Consider the following 19,601-nt stretch of genomic DNA (forward strand, 5'->3'; position numbering starts at 1 on the left):
AATGACGCTAACGTTAGTAATACGCTCACTCAACTCATTCTTATTCATTAAGATTTTACTTCAAGTTAATGAGATTACCTGTCAGCCTTCAATAAGTACCGCGCTTAAATCGTTAAATGCAGTTTGACAATTTAGCTGACAAATACGTTATAATTTTGTACCGCATGGCAAAGAAATTTCGGAATTTATAATTGCCCCTTGTTTTACCGGGAAGAACAGACGAGTTTATGCGTTCGCCCTAGGGCGGTCTTGGTTGATGAAATAAACCATTTATGATTAATTTGGTTATATTCTTTCAAAATATGCACCTCTTTATGCAAAATAATTGCAGAATAACATCATTTTACGAATAAGGAACATTACAGACAAAACATGATGAATCATGTTACGGGAGAGAACGAACCAAAAGGTGAAAATGTTATGGGACACCAGGAAAATATACGAAATGGGCCGTGCAAGGGGACAATATTGAATATACGGAATTTAAAAAAAACTCGACTGTAATGGGACAACATGGATAAGATTAAATGCACCTAGCTACGAAACTGAACGGGTCATATAAAATGGTCCGTTCAACAGGACATGAGGGCGAAAATAGTACTTTAAGACTATGTTACGGGATATTGTTGACCGGACACAGTGCACAATTTCACGGTGAATATGTGATGGGGCATTGCGGGCCAGAACAAAAGGACCATGTTGCCGGATGTTGCATGTTGTCATGTTGCCAGACGTCATGGGTCAGATAAACATGGACCTTACACCACAGACCATGTTAAAGGACAAACGGATCAGACAAAAGGGACCCTGTTACAGGATGGCCTATGTTACGGGACAAAACGAACCGAACAAAATGAGCCATGTTACGGGACAGAAAACAATGGACCCTGTTTCGGACCGTGCAAAATGGACCATGTTACGGAACGAAACAGACCGTGCAAAATGGACCCTGTTACGGGGAATTGCAGATCACAACAATAAAATCATGTTGCACGACATAACGGACCTAGAAAAAACCCCGGAATGAATAGACCAGAAAAAGGGATCCTGTAACGGGACACTGGCAAAAAAATAATAAAAAAAGGATATTGATATAAATTAAAAGCGCCAACTGTCACAAAATAGGCTGGTCCTCATTTTAGGACTTTGTTTTTGGTGATAAGTGAGTGATTATTCATTAACCCAAATTAAGACAGCGGACAGATTTTTGCAAGAGCTACTGCTCTAGAGTGATTAAGACAACATTGAGCGAAAAACATACTGGACGCCACCTAGTGCCCGCCAGCCCAAACGCCGCAGGTTAAACTATAATACGTCCCATTTTATTGAAACGTGCGTATACAAAGGTAAGACACATGTACACACCGTGAACATTCATACAGAAGTCTTCCTAATTGTTTAATCATATGAATTGTCATTTGTTAAGGTCAGAAACGCTAAAAGAAGCTTATGTGTTCATGTGTTCAATATTAATATTTTCATACATGTATAATCAATAGTAACATGTATATACTTTCCTTTATTGCAATTTTATGATTATGATTATTTAGATAAGTTGAAGCTAAACGGCGTATCATTTTGAATTTATCCGTACATGTACATGTTAATACTAACTGGCTTTTAAACAGTTCATTTATGCCATTAAAACTTTTTTATGGTTATAATATCATATTAACATACTCTTACTCATAGGCTGCCCGGAAGAAATATTTATTAAAACAGCACTTTCTTATCAAACATAGAAAAATGCAAACCATACTTCTCAGCATCTGTCTCATAGTTGGAACAGACAACAAATATATTCGAATTGTACATCCATCTACATGCACATCTATCAGATGTGTGTTAATACGCATTTAATATTTATTTTAAAAATCAATCACTTGAATACGCATATAAACGCAGGTACAATACAGCATGCTGATTGGAATCGGTGCACAAAACAAAAACCCAATCTAGGCTACAAATGCAAACAAATTACTCCTCACCTTGGTTTCCCGAAACTGGATAATATAATATTTCAATAAATAATCAGCTTCGAGAATATATTAAATTTTAATGGTGAGCGCTTTAACGTCTGATACCTATCTGGAACACACTAGACTGGCATCCCCATTTTAGTATGATTTTCAAATATTTGGATGCGGTACTAAGACAGTGCGAGCGGTCGACACCTTTGCTGGCGTGGACCCCTTTGCTGGCGTGTCCTTCCCAATTAGTGTCACGTGGCCTGGGAAGGCAAGCTGACATGTGTCAGTACAGAAAGAGGTGCGAACAAGAAAGGTTTGAAGGTCGGTACTCCGCCTCGCGGGTCGAGAGTACACGTGCTAGCAACGCAGTAACAAAATTCAGTGTTCATGTGTTTCACTGTAAAACTTCTTAAATAAAGCTCGTACACAACCATAGTACCAACTCCCCCTTTTGATTCAAAATTCTGTTTAAGTCACACTTGGGGATGTGACGGGGTCAAGCCATAATGCAGCCATTAAAGGGCGCGGGCAAACCTTTATAAACTCAACAACAACAACAATAGTACCAGTAGAAGTCCAGGATGATACATGTTATATGCTATGCAAGGTGGTGGTGTTGTTTTAATAACGCTTCAGGTCCAGGTACATTGCATGAAAAACGCTTTGACTCACGCCTTATTCATTAAAAAGAGATATTCAAATTGAGAAAATAAATTATATATGTATACGCGAATAGAGCATACACTGGACCAGGGGCTACATGTTTATGTCTAGATAGGCCAGTATGTATGATGATTATCCCGCACATACATATTAAAACGGAAAAAAATCGGGCGCGGGCCGCATTTAAAAAAAAGATAAGCATAGTAACCCTCTTATTATACGTACATAAACATAAAAAAATCATGAAGAAAAAACAAATAATGTCCACGCACTCTCTGGTCTTAAAGAAGTTTCAATAATTTAATAGGCAATAGTCGGGCATCGACAACAAAGTGGTCAATTCATATATATATTCATATAGTGGGCGAAACGTCCTGTCAATGAACTGACCACGAGTCTTGCTCATCCTTTTAAAAGTAGCAGAAGTAATAGATATGGTGATACAGTTAATGAGGTAAAATTGTTTTACCAACATCGATGTAGCGGTGAATTATTGGCAAAATAATAATACCTCAATTGTTCACAATTTTATTTTACGTTACATTATTAAATAAATGGAACAGACGTTCGTGAAATAGTTTGATGGCATGCATTTTTGACTACATCTATAACTATGGAATGTGGATTTAAGATGTATGCAATCTATCACGGTACAAAACGTATTATTCCTCAACTGCAATTGGAACGTAAGAAATGTTTCACGTTCATTCTATAATCACTCTCTTAGCGATTCCGCCTCAACCAAACACGTCTCACTATTTCAGCGGTGTCACACATTACGTCATAACACAGTTTAATCATCAGGTTGTCAAGGGTGTCCAACGTGAGACTATTCTGTATCAGTGCTGATTCCAAACTTGCACGAGCAACTTTGAGATTGCTGACGTCATGATACCCATGTGAGGTTTTCGGCGCCAAAGATTCTTCGCTATTAAACACCACGCGCATTCCACTTGTGGAATTTTCTGTAGCTGAAGTTTCATTTTCACTGCAAGCAGCAGGAGCGTCTCTTGTAGCAACTTCAGATATATCCCAATCGCTTAGTCTTGTCCTAGCGGGTGATTGCACACACTTGTCATTGTCATGATCACAGTTCCTCGTGGCTGCCTTGTTTTCCCAGAAATGTCGTAGACTTTGGAAGTTCGCCCTGGGTGATGCCTCTTTCTTTGTACGCTTAGTTATTGGCTGGACAGAGATGGTGAGACTTCAGTATGAATGTTCACGGTGTGTACATGTGTCTTACCTTTGTATACGCACGTTTCAATAAAATGGGACGTATTATAGTTTAACCTGCGGCGTTTGGGCTGGCGGGCACTAGGTGGCGTCCAGTATGTTTTTCGCTCAATGTTGTCTTAATCACTCTAGAGCAGTAGCTCTTGAATTTGCAAAAATCTGTCCGCTGTCTTAATTTGGGTTAATGAATAATCACTCACTTATCACCAAAAACAAAGTCCTAAAATGAGGACCAGCATATTTTGTGACAGTTGGCGCTTTTAATTTATATCAATATCCTTTTATTATTTTTTTGCCAGTGTCCCGTTACAGGATCCCTTTTTCTGGTCTATTCATTCCGGGTTTTTTTCTAGGTCAGTTATGTCGTGCAACATGATTCTATTGTTGTGATCTGCAATTCCCCGTTACAGGGTCCATTTTGCACGGTCCGTTTCGTTCCGTAACATGGTCCATTTTGCACGGTCCGAAACAGGGTCCATTGTTTTGGTCAAATCTGTCCCGTAACATGGCTCATTTTGTTCGGTTCGTTTTGTCCCGTAACATAGGCCATCCTGTAACAGGGTCCTTTTTGTCTGATCCGTTTGTCCCTTTAACATGGCCCGTGGTGTAAGGTCCATGTTTATCTGGTCCATGACGTCCGGCAACATGACAACATGCAACATCCGGCAACATGGTCCTTTTGTTCTGGCCCGCAATGCCCCATCACATATTCACCGTGAAATTGTGCACTGTGTCCGGTCAACAATATCCCGTAGCATAGTCTTAGAGTACTTTTTTCGCCCTCATGTCCTGTTGAACTGGCTCATTTTATATGAGCCATTCACTTTCGTAGCTAGGTGTATTTAATCTTATCCATGTTGTCCCATTACTAAATTGTCAAACTGTATTTAACGATTTAAGCGCGGTACTTATTGAAGGCTGACAGGTAATCTCATTAACTTGAAGTAAAATCTTAATAAATAAGAATGAGTTGAGTGAGCTTATTACTAACGTTAGCGTCATTTAACTGACTTAGAATACAACCTCATTGACTGACACATCGGATGAGTGGCAGTAGGCAGACCTCAAAACAAGCGCGAAGGTAGAAATTCTTAATGCTAACGTCTAGTAATTAATGATTGCCTATTTGCAATTTCATTGGCTAAACATCTTGTGCTAAATGCATTTCTTGTTCTGAATTTCATTCAACCATAGAATGGCACAAACCAAGTCCGTCCACAGAGGGAAACATACACTAGCCGTCCGGGATGAAGGATTGCAGGCGACGTCACTTCACACAAACAGCAACAGGCGACTCACCATCTCTGTCCAGCCAATAACTAAGCGTACAAAGAAAGAGGCATCACCCAGGGCGAACTTCCAAAGTCTACGACATTTCTGGGAAAACAAGGCAGCCACGAGGAACTGTGATCATGACAATGACAAGTGTGTGCAATCACCCGCTAGGACAAGACTAAGCGATTGGGATATATCTGAAGTTGCTACAAGAGACGCTCCTGCTGCTTGTAGTGAAAATGAAACTTCAGCTACAGAAAATTCCACAAGTGGAATGCGCGTGGTGTTTAATAGCGAAGAATCTTTGGCGCCGAAAACCTCACATGGGTATCATGACGTCAGCAATCTCAATGTTGCTCGTGCAAGTTTGGAATCAGCACTGATACAGAATAGTCTCACGTTGGACACCCTTGACAACCTGATTATTAAACTGTGTTATGACGTAATGTGTGACACCGCTGAAATAGTGAGACGTGTGTGGTTGAGGCGGAATCGCTAAGAGAGTGATTATAGAATGAACGTGAAACATTTCTTACGTTCCAATTGCAGTTGAGGAATAATACGTTTTGTACCGTGATAGATTGCATACATCTTAAATCCACATTCCATAGTTATAGATGTAGTCAAAAATGCATGCCATCAAACTATTTCACGAACGTCTGTTCCATTTATTTAATAATGTAACGTAAAATAAAATTGTGAACAATTGAGGTATTATTATTTTGCCAATAATTCACCGCTACATCGATGTTGGTAAAACAATTTTACCTCATTAACTGTATCAACATATCTATTACTTCTGCTACTTTTAAAAGGATGAGCAAGACTCGTGGTCAGTTCATTGACAGGACGTTTCGCCCATTATATGAATATATATATGAATTGACCACTTTGTTGTCGATGCCCGACTATTGCCTATTAAATTATTGAAACTTCTTTAAGACCAGAGAGTGCGTGGACATTATTTGTTTTTTCTTCATGATTTTTTTATGTTTATGTACGTATAATAAGAGGGTTACATGGGTTAACTTTGGAATAATTCCGTAACATAACCCGCAGGTAAATAATACGTAATAAATATTTAAATGTTTCATCAAACCACATATACGGTTCACGAACAAACATACTATCAATACCGGTAACATAGTTCTACAATTAACATTTACATCATATGATAAAATTTTCTTCTAATAGCATATTAAAAAGGATATATCATTGCAATAACAAAATGAATGAGAAGACACTCTATATTACTGTGTAAAATGTAATAAATAATGTTCGTAACGGATATTTCCAAATTATTTCATGTTAAAACACTGTTCATATTTCGGCCTTGATATGTTTCTATTAGGAATAAGATATGTCTACTCCTTCAATATAACAGGTACTTACCTTGCAAGTGCAGCTCCGGCATCATATGATAATCCACTATATGCACACGATTTACAAACAAATTTGAGGTTTTTGGCACTCCGAGACTTAAGGTCTTGCTCGGACAATTCAGAACATTTAGCATGAACCCAATTTCACTACTACAGTCAACAGCACATATAGCACAAGGAAACTAATCCATCATAAATGATTTCAGAGTAAAAAGTTCTATTAATTTGGACTTCTTTAATACTTACAGCAATAACTTACCTTTTTACTCGCGATTGTTATTTATGAATCTTCAAATGAAGCCGTCAATTTGTGTGAAAATCACCCGCAATTATAAATGTAAACGTAATGCGGTCCTTTAATGCGTAAATATTATGGTATTTACTCAACACGTGTCACAGAGCCGAAAAGGGTTTACCCAAATTAACACACTTTCATATACCAAACTGTCCCCCAAAAAACGTGCCGCTACTTTGTGGGGTGTCATATACCGGGTGATAATTATGTTGTTTTAAACATCGCCTGATTTGGTGTGGTCTGGTTAATATTGTCCATAAGTAAGCTAATTTACCTGAATATGAGAACTTCGCTGTTTAAAAGCTTCTTTTTTCATATAAAACAATATTATAATTTGAAAGCCCTAAACTATACTGTAGATCTAAGTTGTTTAAAAGATAATGATTTTAGCGACATTTTCGACCTATTTCAAAGGCAATGTTTCAAATATATTCCAAAATACTTTCAAATGCTGTTTATTGATCTAACATTTCCATAAGAATATAAATGCTATTATTTGAATCCAAATTCATAATCATTTTCATAATACAACAACTAATAAGTTTATCTGCGTTAAATCGTCTTTCGGTTAGCGAAGGGAGACAACTATTTCACTGACAAATTGTCTTTATTCAATTAAACAATAAGTAAATATGTTCATTAACTTTTTCATTTTTATGAGTGTGTTTTAGTTATATGAATATTGGGAGATCATCATTAATTGGAATAATTGTTTATTTTGGAAGCTGTCTTTCGATTGGCGAGTCGGCACGTGGAATTCTATCTCGAACACTGAAATTTCAACTGCCTATTACATCATTATATTTTAATATTTTTCTCAAAAATTTGGTTTGGTAATGTATTTGTATAATATTAATATAAAAAATTAAAATAAATGCTTTAGAAGGCGTCTTTCGGTAACTTTCATGCGTCTTTCGGTAATTTTATCCGTCTTTCGGTAAATAATCGTATTTCGGTAAGTCCAGTAACCGCTCATTTGTTAAGGTCAGAAAAGTTAAAAGAAGCTAATGTGTTCAATATTAATATTTTCATACATGTATAATCAATAGCTACATGTATATAATTTCCTTTATTGCAATTTTATGATTATGATTATTTAGATAAGCGGAAGCTAAACGTCGTATCATTTTGAATTTATCCGTACATGTACATGTTGATACTAACTGGCTTTTAAACAGTTCATTTATGCCATTAAAACTTTTTTATGGTTATAATATCATATTAACATACTCTTACTCATAGGCTGCCCGGAAGAAATATTTATTAAAACAGCACTTTCTTATCAAACATAGAAAAATGCAAACCATACTTCTCAGCATCTGTCTCATAGTTGGAACAGACAACAAATATATTCGAAGTGTACTTCCATCTACATGCACATCTATCAGATGTGTGTTAATACGCATTTAATATTTATTTAAAAAATCAATCACTTGAATACGCATATAAACGCAGGTACAACACAGCTGATGGGTATCAGTGCACAAAACAAAAACCCAATCTAGGCTACAAATGCAAACAAATTACTCCTCACCTTGGTTTCCCGAAACTGGATAATTTAATATTTCAATAAATAATCAACTGCGAGAATATATTAAATTTTAATGGTGAGCGCTTTAACGTCTGATACCTATCTGGAACACACTAGACTGGCATCCCCAGTTTAGTATGATTTTCAAATATTTGGATGCGGTACTAAGACAGTGCGAGCGGTCGACACTTTTGCTGGCGTGGATAAGGGGTCCTTCCCAATTAGTGTCACGTGGCTTGGGTAGGCAAGCTGACATGTGTCAGTACAGAAAGAGGTGCGAACAAGAAAGGTGTGAAGGTCGGTGTTCCGCCTCGCGGGTCGAGAGTACACGTGCTAGCAACGCAGTAACAAAATTCAGTGTTCATGTGTTTCACTGTAAAACTTCTTAAATAATGCTCGTACACAACCATAGTACCAGTAGAAGTCCAGGATGATACATGTTGATGGTGTTGTTTAAATAACGCCTCAGGTCCAGGTACATTGTATGAAAAACGCTTTTGACTCACGCCTTATTCATTAAAAAGAGATATTCAAATTGAGAAAATGAATTACATATATATGTATACGATAATAGAGCATACACTGGACCAGGGGGCTACATGTTTATGTCTAGATAGGCCAGTATGTATGATAATTATCCCGCACGTGGGCGAAACGTCCTGTTCTCACACACAAAAATCTTGTCAATAAACTGACCACGAGTCTTGCTCATCCTTTAAAATATACCATTCTTACACGTTAATGTTTTTTAAGATACAAGGTAATGTCAAATTTACAACTGTATTTAAGCCTTCTATAAGCGCCCCCCACCAAAAAAAAACGTGTTTTAGTGCACAACCTCTGTTAATTAATCTTATTGCCTAATTGGCCTATCCGATCTCCAATCTGAGTATTCTGCTGGGCAGTTTTCAATGTTTTATCTTATAAATGGACCCTAAATGGCCCTGAACCAATAAACCAGTATACAGGAAATTGGCCCCTACTGTGTCACCAGTGCGATTAGCAGGAGATGCACAGCAGGGGGTTATCATGCCAAACATTCCTTAAACTAGGCCTTTAGGACAAGAGAAATGAAACCATATCCAATATTCAGAGCTGTGGGACAACTCTAGATGTCATTCATCGCAGGTTTCGCGACATTTTGGGTACAAAATTACTCCTTTGGCGAATATCCCGATGGGGGTAAAACTCCCCCTTTGGCTTCAAAATTTTGTTTAAGTCACACTTGGAGATGTGACGGGGTCAAGCCATAATGCAGCCAGTATAGGGCGCGGACAGACCTTTATAAACTCAACAACACACACGTCTTAAATAAACGCATTCAAGTATTTTCAAGCACTTGACAAAATGAAAAAAATGTAGTATGGCTTGGCAAGTACATGAGGCATATCAAATGGCTTTAAGTGCAAAAGCAATGCATGTCATAATTACAATATGATATATCAACATATTCACCAACCATTTTTGGAAAACTTGTTTGAAAAAAACTGCATCGCATGCTAACAACAGAACAAAGCCCACGCGGAGTGGATTGTCACTCAGCAATTACGGAATCCAGAGTTTGGGGTCTTGCGACTTATGCGCAAACATTTTGTCACTCACTAACAGGTCACATTGGCACTAATTTTCATTTTGAACAGTCGCAAAACAGGCTATGAAGATCACACAACCTCATATTTCATTAAACATAAACGTCCATGACGATCACATGACCCCATACTTTTATTTTGAAAGCGGACAACGATCACTCGACTTCATACTTCAATAAGCAGAAAAAGCCATGACTACAATTCGCCTTCATACTTAAATAAGCAGAAAAAGCCATGACTACAATTCGCCTTCATACTTAAATAAGCAGAAAAAGCCATGACTACAATTCGCCTTCATACTTAAATAAGCAGAAAAAGCCATGACTACAATTCGCCTTCATACTTCAATTAAAAGAGTCAAGGTTATGATGATCACAGCTGACAAGCTAAAATAAAGAAAAACAACTCTATTCAAATATTTTCCGTTTTATGTTTTCTACACCTGTAATATATGTTCAATGTTGAGACACATTATGAAAAAGATGATCATATAAATATTTATACATTATGAGATTAAATGAAAACATATCTGCATTAGAAACAAATGACTGGCAGGACAAATATCCGGTGAAATGTAATATCAATTAAAGCACCATAAATATTGCGAAGTAATGAAGTATATCTAAGGGAGGGAATCCATCAAAACCCTTCATGAGTTTGGATAAGTGCCCCTATTCCATATTTTCATGTTATGAAACTTCGGAAAAAATCAATTCCAAAAACTGCTACTACAATATGGATGACAAAAATATATAAATACAATAAAGCTATGGCTATTGAAAGCAAGTAGCTACACTTCATGACTTGTTTACAGGCATGTATTGTGTAGTCTTGAGCTGTCAAACTATCTCTGAAGTGTTTAAGTCATTTCAATGACTGTGTCTATGGAACATTACACGATTCCTGAGTCCTTGTGGCCCTTCACAAAACAAATCGAAACAGAAGAGCTACATCTCAGGTAAATAATATTTCTGTCACAAGTTTCATCAGTGAATGAGGCCCTGCCGTGATGAATGAGGCTCTAATACGATGACTGAGACTCTAGCATGGTGAACGAGGCCCTACCACGACATCTGAGGCTCTAGCATGGTGAACGAGGCCCTACCACGACAACTGAGGCTCTAGCATGGTGAACGAGGCCCTACCACGACAACTGAGGCTCTAGCATGGTGAACGAGGCCCTACCACGACATCTGAGGCTCTAGCATGGTGAACGAGGCCCTACCACGATATCTGAGGCTCTAGCATGGTGAACGAGGCCCTACCACTACATCTGAGGCTCTAGCATGGTGAATGAGGCCCTATCATGATCATGGAAGCTTTCATTACAGACAAATAACGTCCACTGTACACAAACATGCATTCTGTATTCTTAATAAAGTGTTTAACAAAGTTCACAAAATATCAGAACATATTTAAATTAATTAAATATCAGATCTAATGAATTATCACAACTTGACAGGCTCAGATATAAAAGTAATCAAGCATGTTTGATAACTGAGAAAAACACCATATATCAATTACCACAAATGGCTAGTAACTGTTGAACAGTTAAACTATATTCTATCTTTCATTGAACATGTTCAATCACTATTCCATTTTGATACATGTCAAGCTGATAAGCCAGGGCTAAGTTTAGCTCACAAAATAGTCTTTAGTCTATCCGTTACTTTTATCTTTTTTTTGCACACTATCCTGAAGTTAAATTGTCAAACATCTGTTGCTTCCTCAGCATGTGATGGTAAATTTATAAGTCTTGGTTTCCCAAACTCCCGGTCCCCAGGGGGCGGTGGACTTCGGAAGTCGTAGGGGGGTGGGGACTGGGCTCGGTACATGTCTGATGTTTCACACTTCAGTGTGGTGTCTGCCTCCCCGCCACTCGTTATACTGGTGCCAATCCCACTCTCTGTAATTAGAACAATTATTAAAATGAAACTTCTTATCAATGCTTTGTAAATAAAATTTACATATAAAAAATACATAGAACATATCAACTGTTGAATTTGAATGCATTCCATTTTTCATTAGATTTTTATTTCCGGTAGCTGTAAAAACATTAAAACATTAATGTAAGAGAACATTTCCGCTGAAAATTACCAGAAAATGTATAATAACTAAAATGTATACATATTCCTTTAATTAATGTGAAATAACGTCTTATTGCCATCTTTGGTAAAAAAATAACCCAAAAATCCAAAATGACTACTATTTACCATCCAAAATCAATAACTCCATGCAACAAGAGCACTGCCAGCAAATCAAGGGGAAAAGACTCTCAATTATTAGAGCCAGAGTAATTGGCCCTTGCTACATAAACATGTTAAATTGAAATGTTCGTATTCTAAATAATTGTTTCTATGAAAATGTTCGTGTTCACTGTACTGATTTTGCTTGTTTATGCAATAGGTACTGAAGTACATGTACCTGAGCATATTCTTGGAATAAATGGAACTGGTAGATGGTATGAACATTCTCACAAGTTACCCATTTATAAGTCTCCTGCCAATATATTCCTGAATCAATTGTTTTAATTCTATCGATCATTAACGAGTAAGATCAAACATACACTATGGAGTTTGATTTGAATTGTATCATTTTTATTTTATAGTTCATCAATCTTAATGTCTCTCTGTAAAAACAATGTTAAATAGTCATAATGCCAAACTCTTGGAGTAACATCCCATTTACGGCTGATTGACACAAAGTTTTCTGTGCAAAATGGTTGTATTTGCAGTTACAACACTTTGACTAAGGGCTATTCCATTTAAACATATAATCCGCAGAGGAAAGGCACTTTTAAATTGTATCACCCTGCTACAGAAGCAATTTTACACCTACTGGAGCCCTAATATGTCTTTTTATACATGTAAACTGATGTAATCTTAGACTTCAGATGACAATTGCAAGACTTACAAACAGTCACAAGCAAGAAATAGTACAAATATACATGCCTGTGGACATAAAAGATCGTCTGTACGTGTGCGGACTGTCCCCCTGAGTGGGCGTGTCTATCAGGGAGTGGCGGAGGTAGGCGAGGGGCCCGGATTGTCCCGACCCCGAGCTGGAGTTGCTGCTAACGGAGATGATAGAGTGGGGCCGCTTACTTCCCTTTTGGTGGTGCTCGGAGGAACACACGGCTATCGAGTTACGGTTGCGAGCTTTAAAATAAATACACTCTATAAATATCTGACCCCAAAATGAAGGCCAAAAATTGGTCAACAGTTAATTTATGTAATTAACAATTTCCACTTTTAACAAGAGTTGCATTTGTTCATAAACATTTTGTTTATACTTGGAAATTAAGATTTGAATTCCAATGTACTTTGCCAATCATACACATGTATATAATCGTATGTTGAGGAAAAAACCTTTTTGCATGTCAGTGTTTATTAGAAAACATAGCAATGGTCAACAAAATACTTGAGACATAAGCCTATGGGGATCATAATGTTTCTGAAATCACTATGTCTTACCATCCCTGGAGCCAACAGCAATGTTGATGAACCTGTCCTGGATGTTGTCCGAGCTGGGCTTAATGTCCATGCATGGCTTGTTACCGATACCCATCGTGGCCAGCTCGCTCAGGTGGTTCTCTGGAATATAAGATAATTTAAGATAAGATAAACCGAGCTTAATTATCATCTTAATTTCGTTGTATGATGACAAGAAGGATAAGACAGAGAAATGATTACAACAAGATAGTCGTAAACAGGAGTGAGTAGCTACTAGCAGGCTGATAATAACCAGTATGCGGAACTGCTATGATTTAATGATTATCAAGATAAAAACATTTCTGTTAAGTAAGATTATCTTAGTTGATCAAAAGTCAAAGAGTAATGTAATAGAAAGATATAAATTTTGAATAAGGTTAAACACTGCATTTTGTCATACATCTATGCCTTAACTTGAGCCTTAAATTTCTTTGATTATTACAATTTTCAACCCTGATTAATTTGCATAAATGAAATTTTACAGCTTTGCTTCATATAGTGAAACATTTTGTATATTTATACAATAATTATTAATAATTACAATGTTGCAGAATATCCTTACTTCTTATAAGGTTTTACATTACGGTAGTATTATTGATAAATTGCATATACATTTATTATTCAAAATAAACACATGAATAAAGAATAAAGTGAATTCAACCAAAAACTAAAACTATAGAACATTTTAAGTTAGACATTGAACATGAAAACAAAGATTTGAATCACTTGACAAGGCATCTAGAACACTGGCATAGCTCATACCCATCTTGCCAACAAACACAGTCACTGTTCTACAGCAAACAGTCGCCACTTACGTGATCATTCTAAGCTGCAGTGTAATAAATTTAATAGAAAAGTTTTAACAAGTCTCCTGTATTGTGCATTTAACAAAACTTCGCCATACACCAAGAATGATAGTAGTAATTATTCATTTTGTAACCACATATAAAAGCCATTGATGTCTTTTTCATTGTATGCAATAGACTTGACACTGATCTATACATAGTGAGTCCACTTGATCAACAAGCGGGCAACAAAATATCGTCAGATCAAGAAGTTCAGTATAAATATTACCGGTATGTTAATGTTACATTGAAAATTAAACGTTTTCCTTATAAAATCAATTTAACTACATTGTATATCTGAAAATATAAAATCAAACTATAACTTTTAAAATCTATTTAATCACTACTCAGAAATATCATTTTGAAGAAGTGATTGTACCATACGATTGCTGATAAATTGGCCCCAGTGTTCACATTGTTGGTATAGAATACGCAATAAAATACTCTTGAAAAAACAATAGCCGATGCCTTTCTAAAAGCAAATTGCAGCTGCCTTTTAGGTAAACAATTATTTGAATCCATTGACTCTGTCATAAATTAATGTACAGACACTGTATTTTTGGTAAATTCTAAGTTGAAAATGGGTCATCACTTTGTAAAAATTAGTGGTTTGTAACCCAAGTCGAACTTGACCTGTATTTTATGATCTTAAACATGTGTACCAAAAGTATTTAAATCTGTCAACTCTTAATGAGTTTTTGTCCAGACAACACATTTTTGGCAAATTCTAAGTTGAAAAAGGGACATAACTCCTTCAAAAGTTAGGGGCTTGTAACCAAAGTCAAACTTGACCTGTATATTATGGTGTTAAACATTTGTTCCAAAATAATTCAAATAACTTGATCCTTTCATGAATAAGCTACTCGACAACATCGACCAACTGACAGATGACTGGCAAGCTCGGTCCTATATAATAGATATATAATAATATATCAGATCATGGATCTGCACAATTGACACACAGGACACAAACTGCTCTTACCCCTGTTTTTGACAGCCTGGTTCCAGAGGACTCGTGTGAGATCCTTCACCCAGAGCTTCTTCTGTTCTGAGCTTGCAGCCTGTAGAACGTATCTCTCGCCTGAATTTCGACGTCGCCACCACAGCTCAAACTTATAGCCCGAACCCTCGTAATCCTGGGTCAAGCCAATATCTGACATCTGAAATCGAAATATATGACCCATTGTAATACAGAAATATTTCAGGGTATGGTTAAGTACATCCTCTTCTCTTCACATCACACATACAATCACCTATCATTAAAAGATACGAATCTCAAACATTCACAAAATATAACATTGATTGGCTTTTTTCAATGATTTAGTGTCCATACTTTCTGTTCATTTGTGTAGATCCACTAAAGTTAACACAATCAATTCCACTATTAAACAATGCAAAAAATAATGCATTTTCTACTGAATCAGTCATTGGATTATACTTATGTATTTTAATATTAAGTTAGAGAAAGTTATTATAAGAACATTTTGTATATAAATTTCATTGGCAAGCTGTTAAATAAGAGCGTGGTCTTATTATCTGGAAAACCTGAGAACCTCCACTCAATGACAGACTTGGTATCCAAAGGCCGATTTCTCGAAACTACTTAAGTCTGACATGACCAAGCTAAGCTCACTATTTTGGTTCATCTATAATTTTGATATAATCACGTTTTTGGAAGTTTTTTTAATGTGCATTGAAGTTATCTGTCCAATAATCATGAGCGACTAAGTTTTATTTATCAAAACTCAGTTAAAGTAAGAAATTTCCTGAACAAAATTACCTTCTTAAATATGTTAACTTTAAAAAGTTTTGGCAAATCAGGGCCTGTAATCAGTTAGTCCATGCATATCAACTGTTCATTTCCACAGTTCAATATACAACAAGAAACAACCAAAAGAACATCTACCTTAAAGCTAAACTTATATAGGTATGTATCCTGGAAGCCAGATCGCGTGTGTCTCGTCTTGCTGAACAACACGAGATCTTCAAACAGGAATACATGCCGCATGAACTTGCGACGTCCGTGGTACACAAGAAACTCATCCTGTCTTAGTAGTCTCCCTTGCTCCTGTAGATTCACCTGCAATAAGATCATGTCAGGTATTATTAAAATGATCCTGAAGAGTTTAAGTAATATATTTAGAGTTTAGTATAATTTGTATAAGATGAGTACTTTACTCATCATGTATCAATCATCATGTAAAGTATGCCTATGAAATACAAATCATATGTTTGCAGTGAGTAGGATTATTTGGATTGGATTAATAATTAAAGGAGTAGTAATTTCATGATTGATGATTTAACAATAAATAACGAAATAAAATGCTGCAATAATATTTTGCCTATTCCAGGGTACAATAACATCAGGACATTTCTTGCGAGTCAATACTGCAAACAAAAAGGATTGCCTCATTTAGGTCAATTTTGAATAGCAGTAAACTTGGTTTAAAAAGACAAAAAATGTTTTAACATACATCACAGTCACGTAATGAATCCATTGCGAGGAGGTCATTGCCGTGACGCAGCTGGAAGCGGACCATGTCCTCAGCTGCCCGGAGGTCGTGCGACTCTGGTGCGTCCCGCGGGCACTCCTTCACAACCTGCTTGAGGAGCAGGGCGTACTTGCCCATACGCTGGACGGGCTTCAACAGGTAGCTGGCTAGGTCCATTTTGTCGCCTAGAGAAGTCTGCTTCTCCTGAAAAACAAGCAAAGGTAATACTTTGTTAAGCAGTCCTCTGATGTACTAGTCATGCATTATTCCTGATATCAGAATATTAATGAATACAGTGCTGCGTCTACTGATGTTCAAAAGTCAGAAAAGCTTCACATATATATTATGTAAAACCAAACCATTAGAGACCAAAGAGTATCAGCCATTTTTAAAGCCTTTCTGACATTACAATACATGTTATTCAATATTGTTGTCTATATGTATTTATGTACGCATATCTGTATATGAACTTTCAATATAGAAGAATTCTACAAATTTGATGGCTGCAAATACTAATAATGTTTGGGTAAATCAACCATGATTTTATTTCAAAGAATTATTTATTACAAAACACAATTTATAACAGAAGTTTTACCTTGAAGAAAGCCTTTCCGTACTCGGCCATCAGGATGTCAGACTTGGGTTTGTTTTTGTTGTACAGGGCATACAGGTGAAACTGGGACTCCTACAACAGTGGTCACAGTATTTAAAAACTTATTCAGTCTATGCGCAGTATTTTTGTTACCAATTTAGCCTGAATGAGTTTTAAATAAGTTAAATGTATGGTCGCTCTCTACACAAAACTGGTAATAATTTAATGCATAACCATTGATTTGCTAGTGTTCTGGTTTAAAAATTCAAGGTGATCCAAATGTAAATGCTACGGATAGCCATATTCTCGCAGTAAATGTAAGCAAATATTTATGGTTCAACACTCTTTGACAAATTTTTGTTGTTGTTTTTTATAATCAACCAAATGATAATGTAACATTTACCAAAGTGAAAATCTGTGTTTAAGGAAGATAGAATCAAAGCCTAAGGACTTTGATAAAACTTTAAACTAATGTTGACATTTAGCCTATCAACATTTTTGCCGCAACATACAGTAATGGGCCATATAGAACATTTTGAACTTTTTCGCATCAATTTAAACAAGTGCTGAACGAAACAGAAATGTAAATTTCCTCAAAAGTATTAAATGACCTTTAACATACATTACACCAGGTGAACAGCAGTTCCAATTTCAGTAACATAAAAATATGACGTCATATTGTTTTCTGACATCATTTTTAATATAAGACCTTATTCTCTTGTCATGCTTCATTAGAACTCCACCTACATGCATGAGGAAGTATTTCCCAATGAGGAAGGGGTTCCGCCGCGAAGCCTCGAGTTCCTGAAGGAAATACTGCTGATGGAAGGCCAGGATTTTCTCAATGTTCCCAAAGATGACGTTACGTTTTCCCCGCAGTTGTTGAGGTCCATCCTCACGCAGCATTTCAGGCACATACTGCTCAACGATGAACTGTAGCGCGCACACGTAGTCACGCTCAGTCTGGATCATCTCACTCATTATCAGGCTCAATGTCCTACAAAACACCCATGTTTAGTTAATGACAGACAGTTAGGCAGACACCCTGCCTTTCAGCCAGCCAGCCAGCCAGATATACATGCATAGACTGCCAGCCAGCCAGCCAGCCAGCCAGATATACATGCATAGACTGCCAGCCAGCAAGTCAGCCAGCCAGCCAGATATACATGCATAGACTGCCAGCCAGCAAGTCAGCCAGCCAGCCAGCCAGCCAACCATTACACAAATTTACATCATGCCTATCTCCAACTTACTTACATATAATCATTGATAGACAAACAGGAAGGATTGGTTATTTGAATTGGTGTCTGCTTTTCACTCAAAAGATTGTGTATTTGAGTGCCATCTAGGGCATATTTTCTTGGACACCAGTACAGGTTCCTTCTCAGGAAACAGCCTCAAGCATGAACAATCACAGCATTCGGTTTTCTTCATAATGAAGATAAAATTACAACAAGAGGCCCAAAAGGGCCTATGCTCTACTGGCATGGCTTTTGTGGTCATATCAATCCAGAGCATGTATGTATGGGTAAAAGGCAACAGACATATAGTTTATGTTTTGTGTTTGGGTTACCTGAAAACGTAGCACTTTCAACATCTGAGCCCAGAAAGTATTGTAAGCAGATTAGTTGCATGAACTATTTTAATATGTGCCAAGTAAAGGTCATCTGACAAAAAAAAAAATGCTTTCAAAACTGTCCTCATAGTTAAAATTTCTGTAGTTTTAAAAGTTAAAAAAAGTTGGTCAAAAGGTCAAAGTCAAGGGCATCCTAGGACAACATTGATCAATTTGAACAAACATTCACAATCAATTGTGCTGAGATGGATGCACGAACACACAAAAAGATTTTCAAACCTTTCCAGATTTATGTTGACCAAACCTGTGAACCCTGGGTGTGGCCAGTAATGACACCAGGTGCATAACTTAAACATTCACAACCAATTTTGTTAAGATGAATGCGCAAACTACAGAACTTAAAGCTAAAAATGGCCTTTGGGCTTTCAACAAGAACAAGGCAGAGTAATTCACAAAATCAACTGCAGAAGCAACAAGAGCTGTCACAGTATGTGACGAATGCCCCGAATGTGACATTGACCTACGAACAAGGTCAGTACATGAAAAGTTGATCTTGCCTTTAAGTGTCAAATACATATGGCAAAATAATTTAAATTGCCTCTGAACATAAAAAAATACCATGCATACTTGACAACCTACACTGTTATGTCCTTATATTCAGAATTCC

General features: G+C 36.8%; 1 protein-coding gene across 4 annotated transcripts in view; it reads right to left on the reverse strand.

The window, feature by feature from the left end:
* Positions 1-10,348: 10,348 nt before the first annotated feature.
* The window catches only part of LOC128242930 (puratrophin-1-like), a 67,543-nt gene continuing 58,290 nt past the window's right edge, over positions 10,349-19,601 (reverse strand). For all 4 annotated transcript variants that reach the window (XM_052960380.1, XM_052960379.1, XM_052960378.1 and 1 more), the window contains 8 exons: positions 18,106-18,355; positions 17,362-17,451; positions 16,749-16,970; positions 16,181-16,354; positions 15,257-15,434; positions 13,412-13,531; positions 12,890-13,096; positions 10,349-11,844 (listed from right to left, as the gene is read on the reverse strand). In XM_052960380.1, coding sequence (XP_052816340.1) covers positions 11,648-11,844; positions 12,890-13,096; positions 13,412-13,531; positions 15,257-15,434; positions 16,181-16,354; positions 16,749-16,970; positions 17,362-17,451; positions 18,106-18,355 — 1,438 coding nt within the window. In that variant the 3' untranslated portion in view covers positions 10,349-11,647. The remainder of the gene's footprint in view (positions 11,845-12,889; positions 13,097-13,411; positions 13,532-15,256; positions 15,435-16,180; positions 16,355-16,748; positions 16,971-17,361; positions 17,452-18,105; positions 18,356-19,601) is intronic.

This window comes from Mya arenaria, chromosome 8 (genome assembly GCF_026914265.1).
Source record: "Mya arenaria isolate MELC-2E11 chromosome 8, ASM2691426v1".
NCBI classification, from domain to species: Eukaryota; Metazoa; Mollusca; class Bivalvia; order Myida; family Myidae; genus Mya; species Mya arenaria.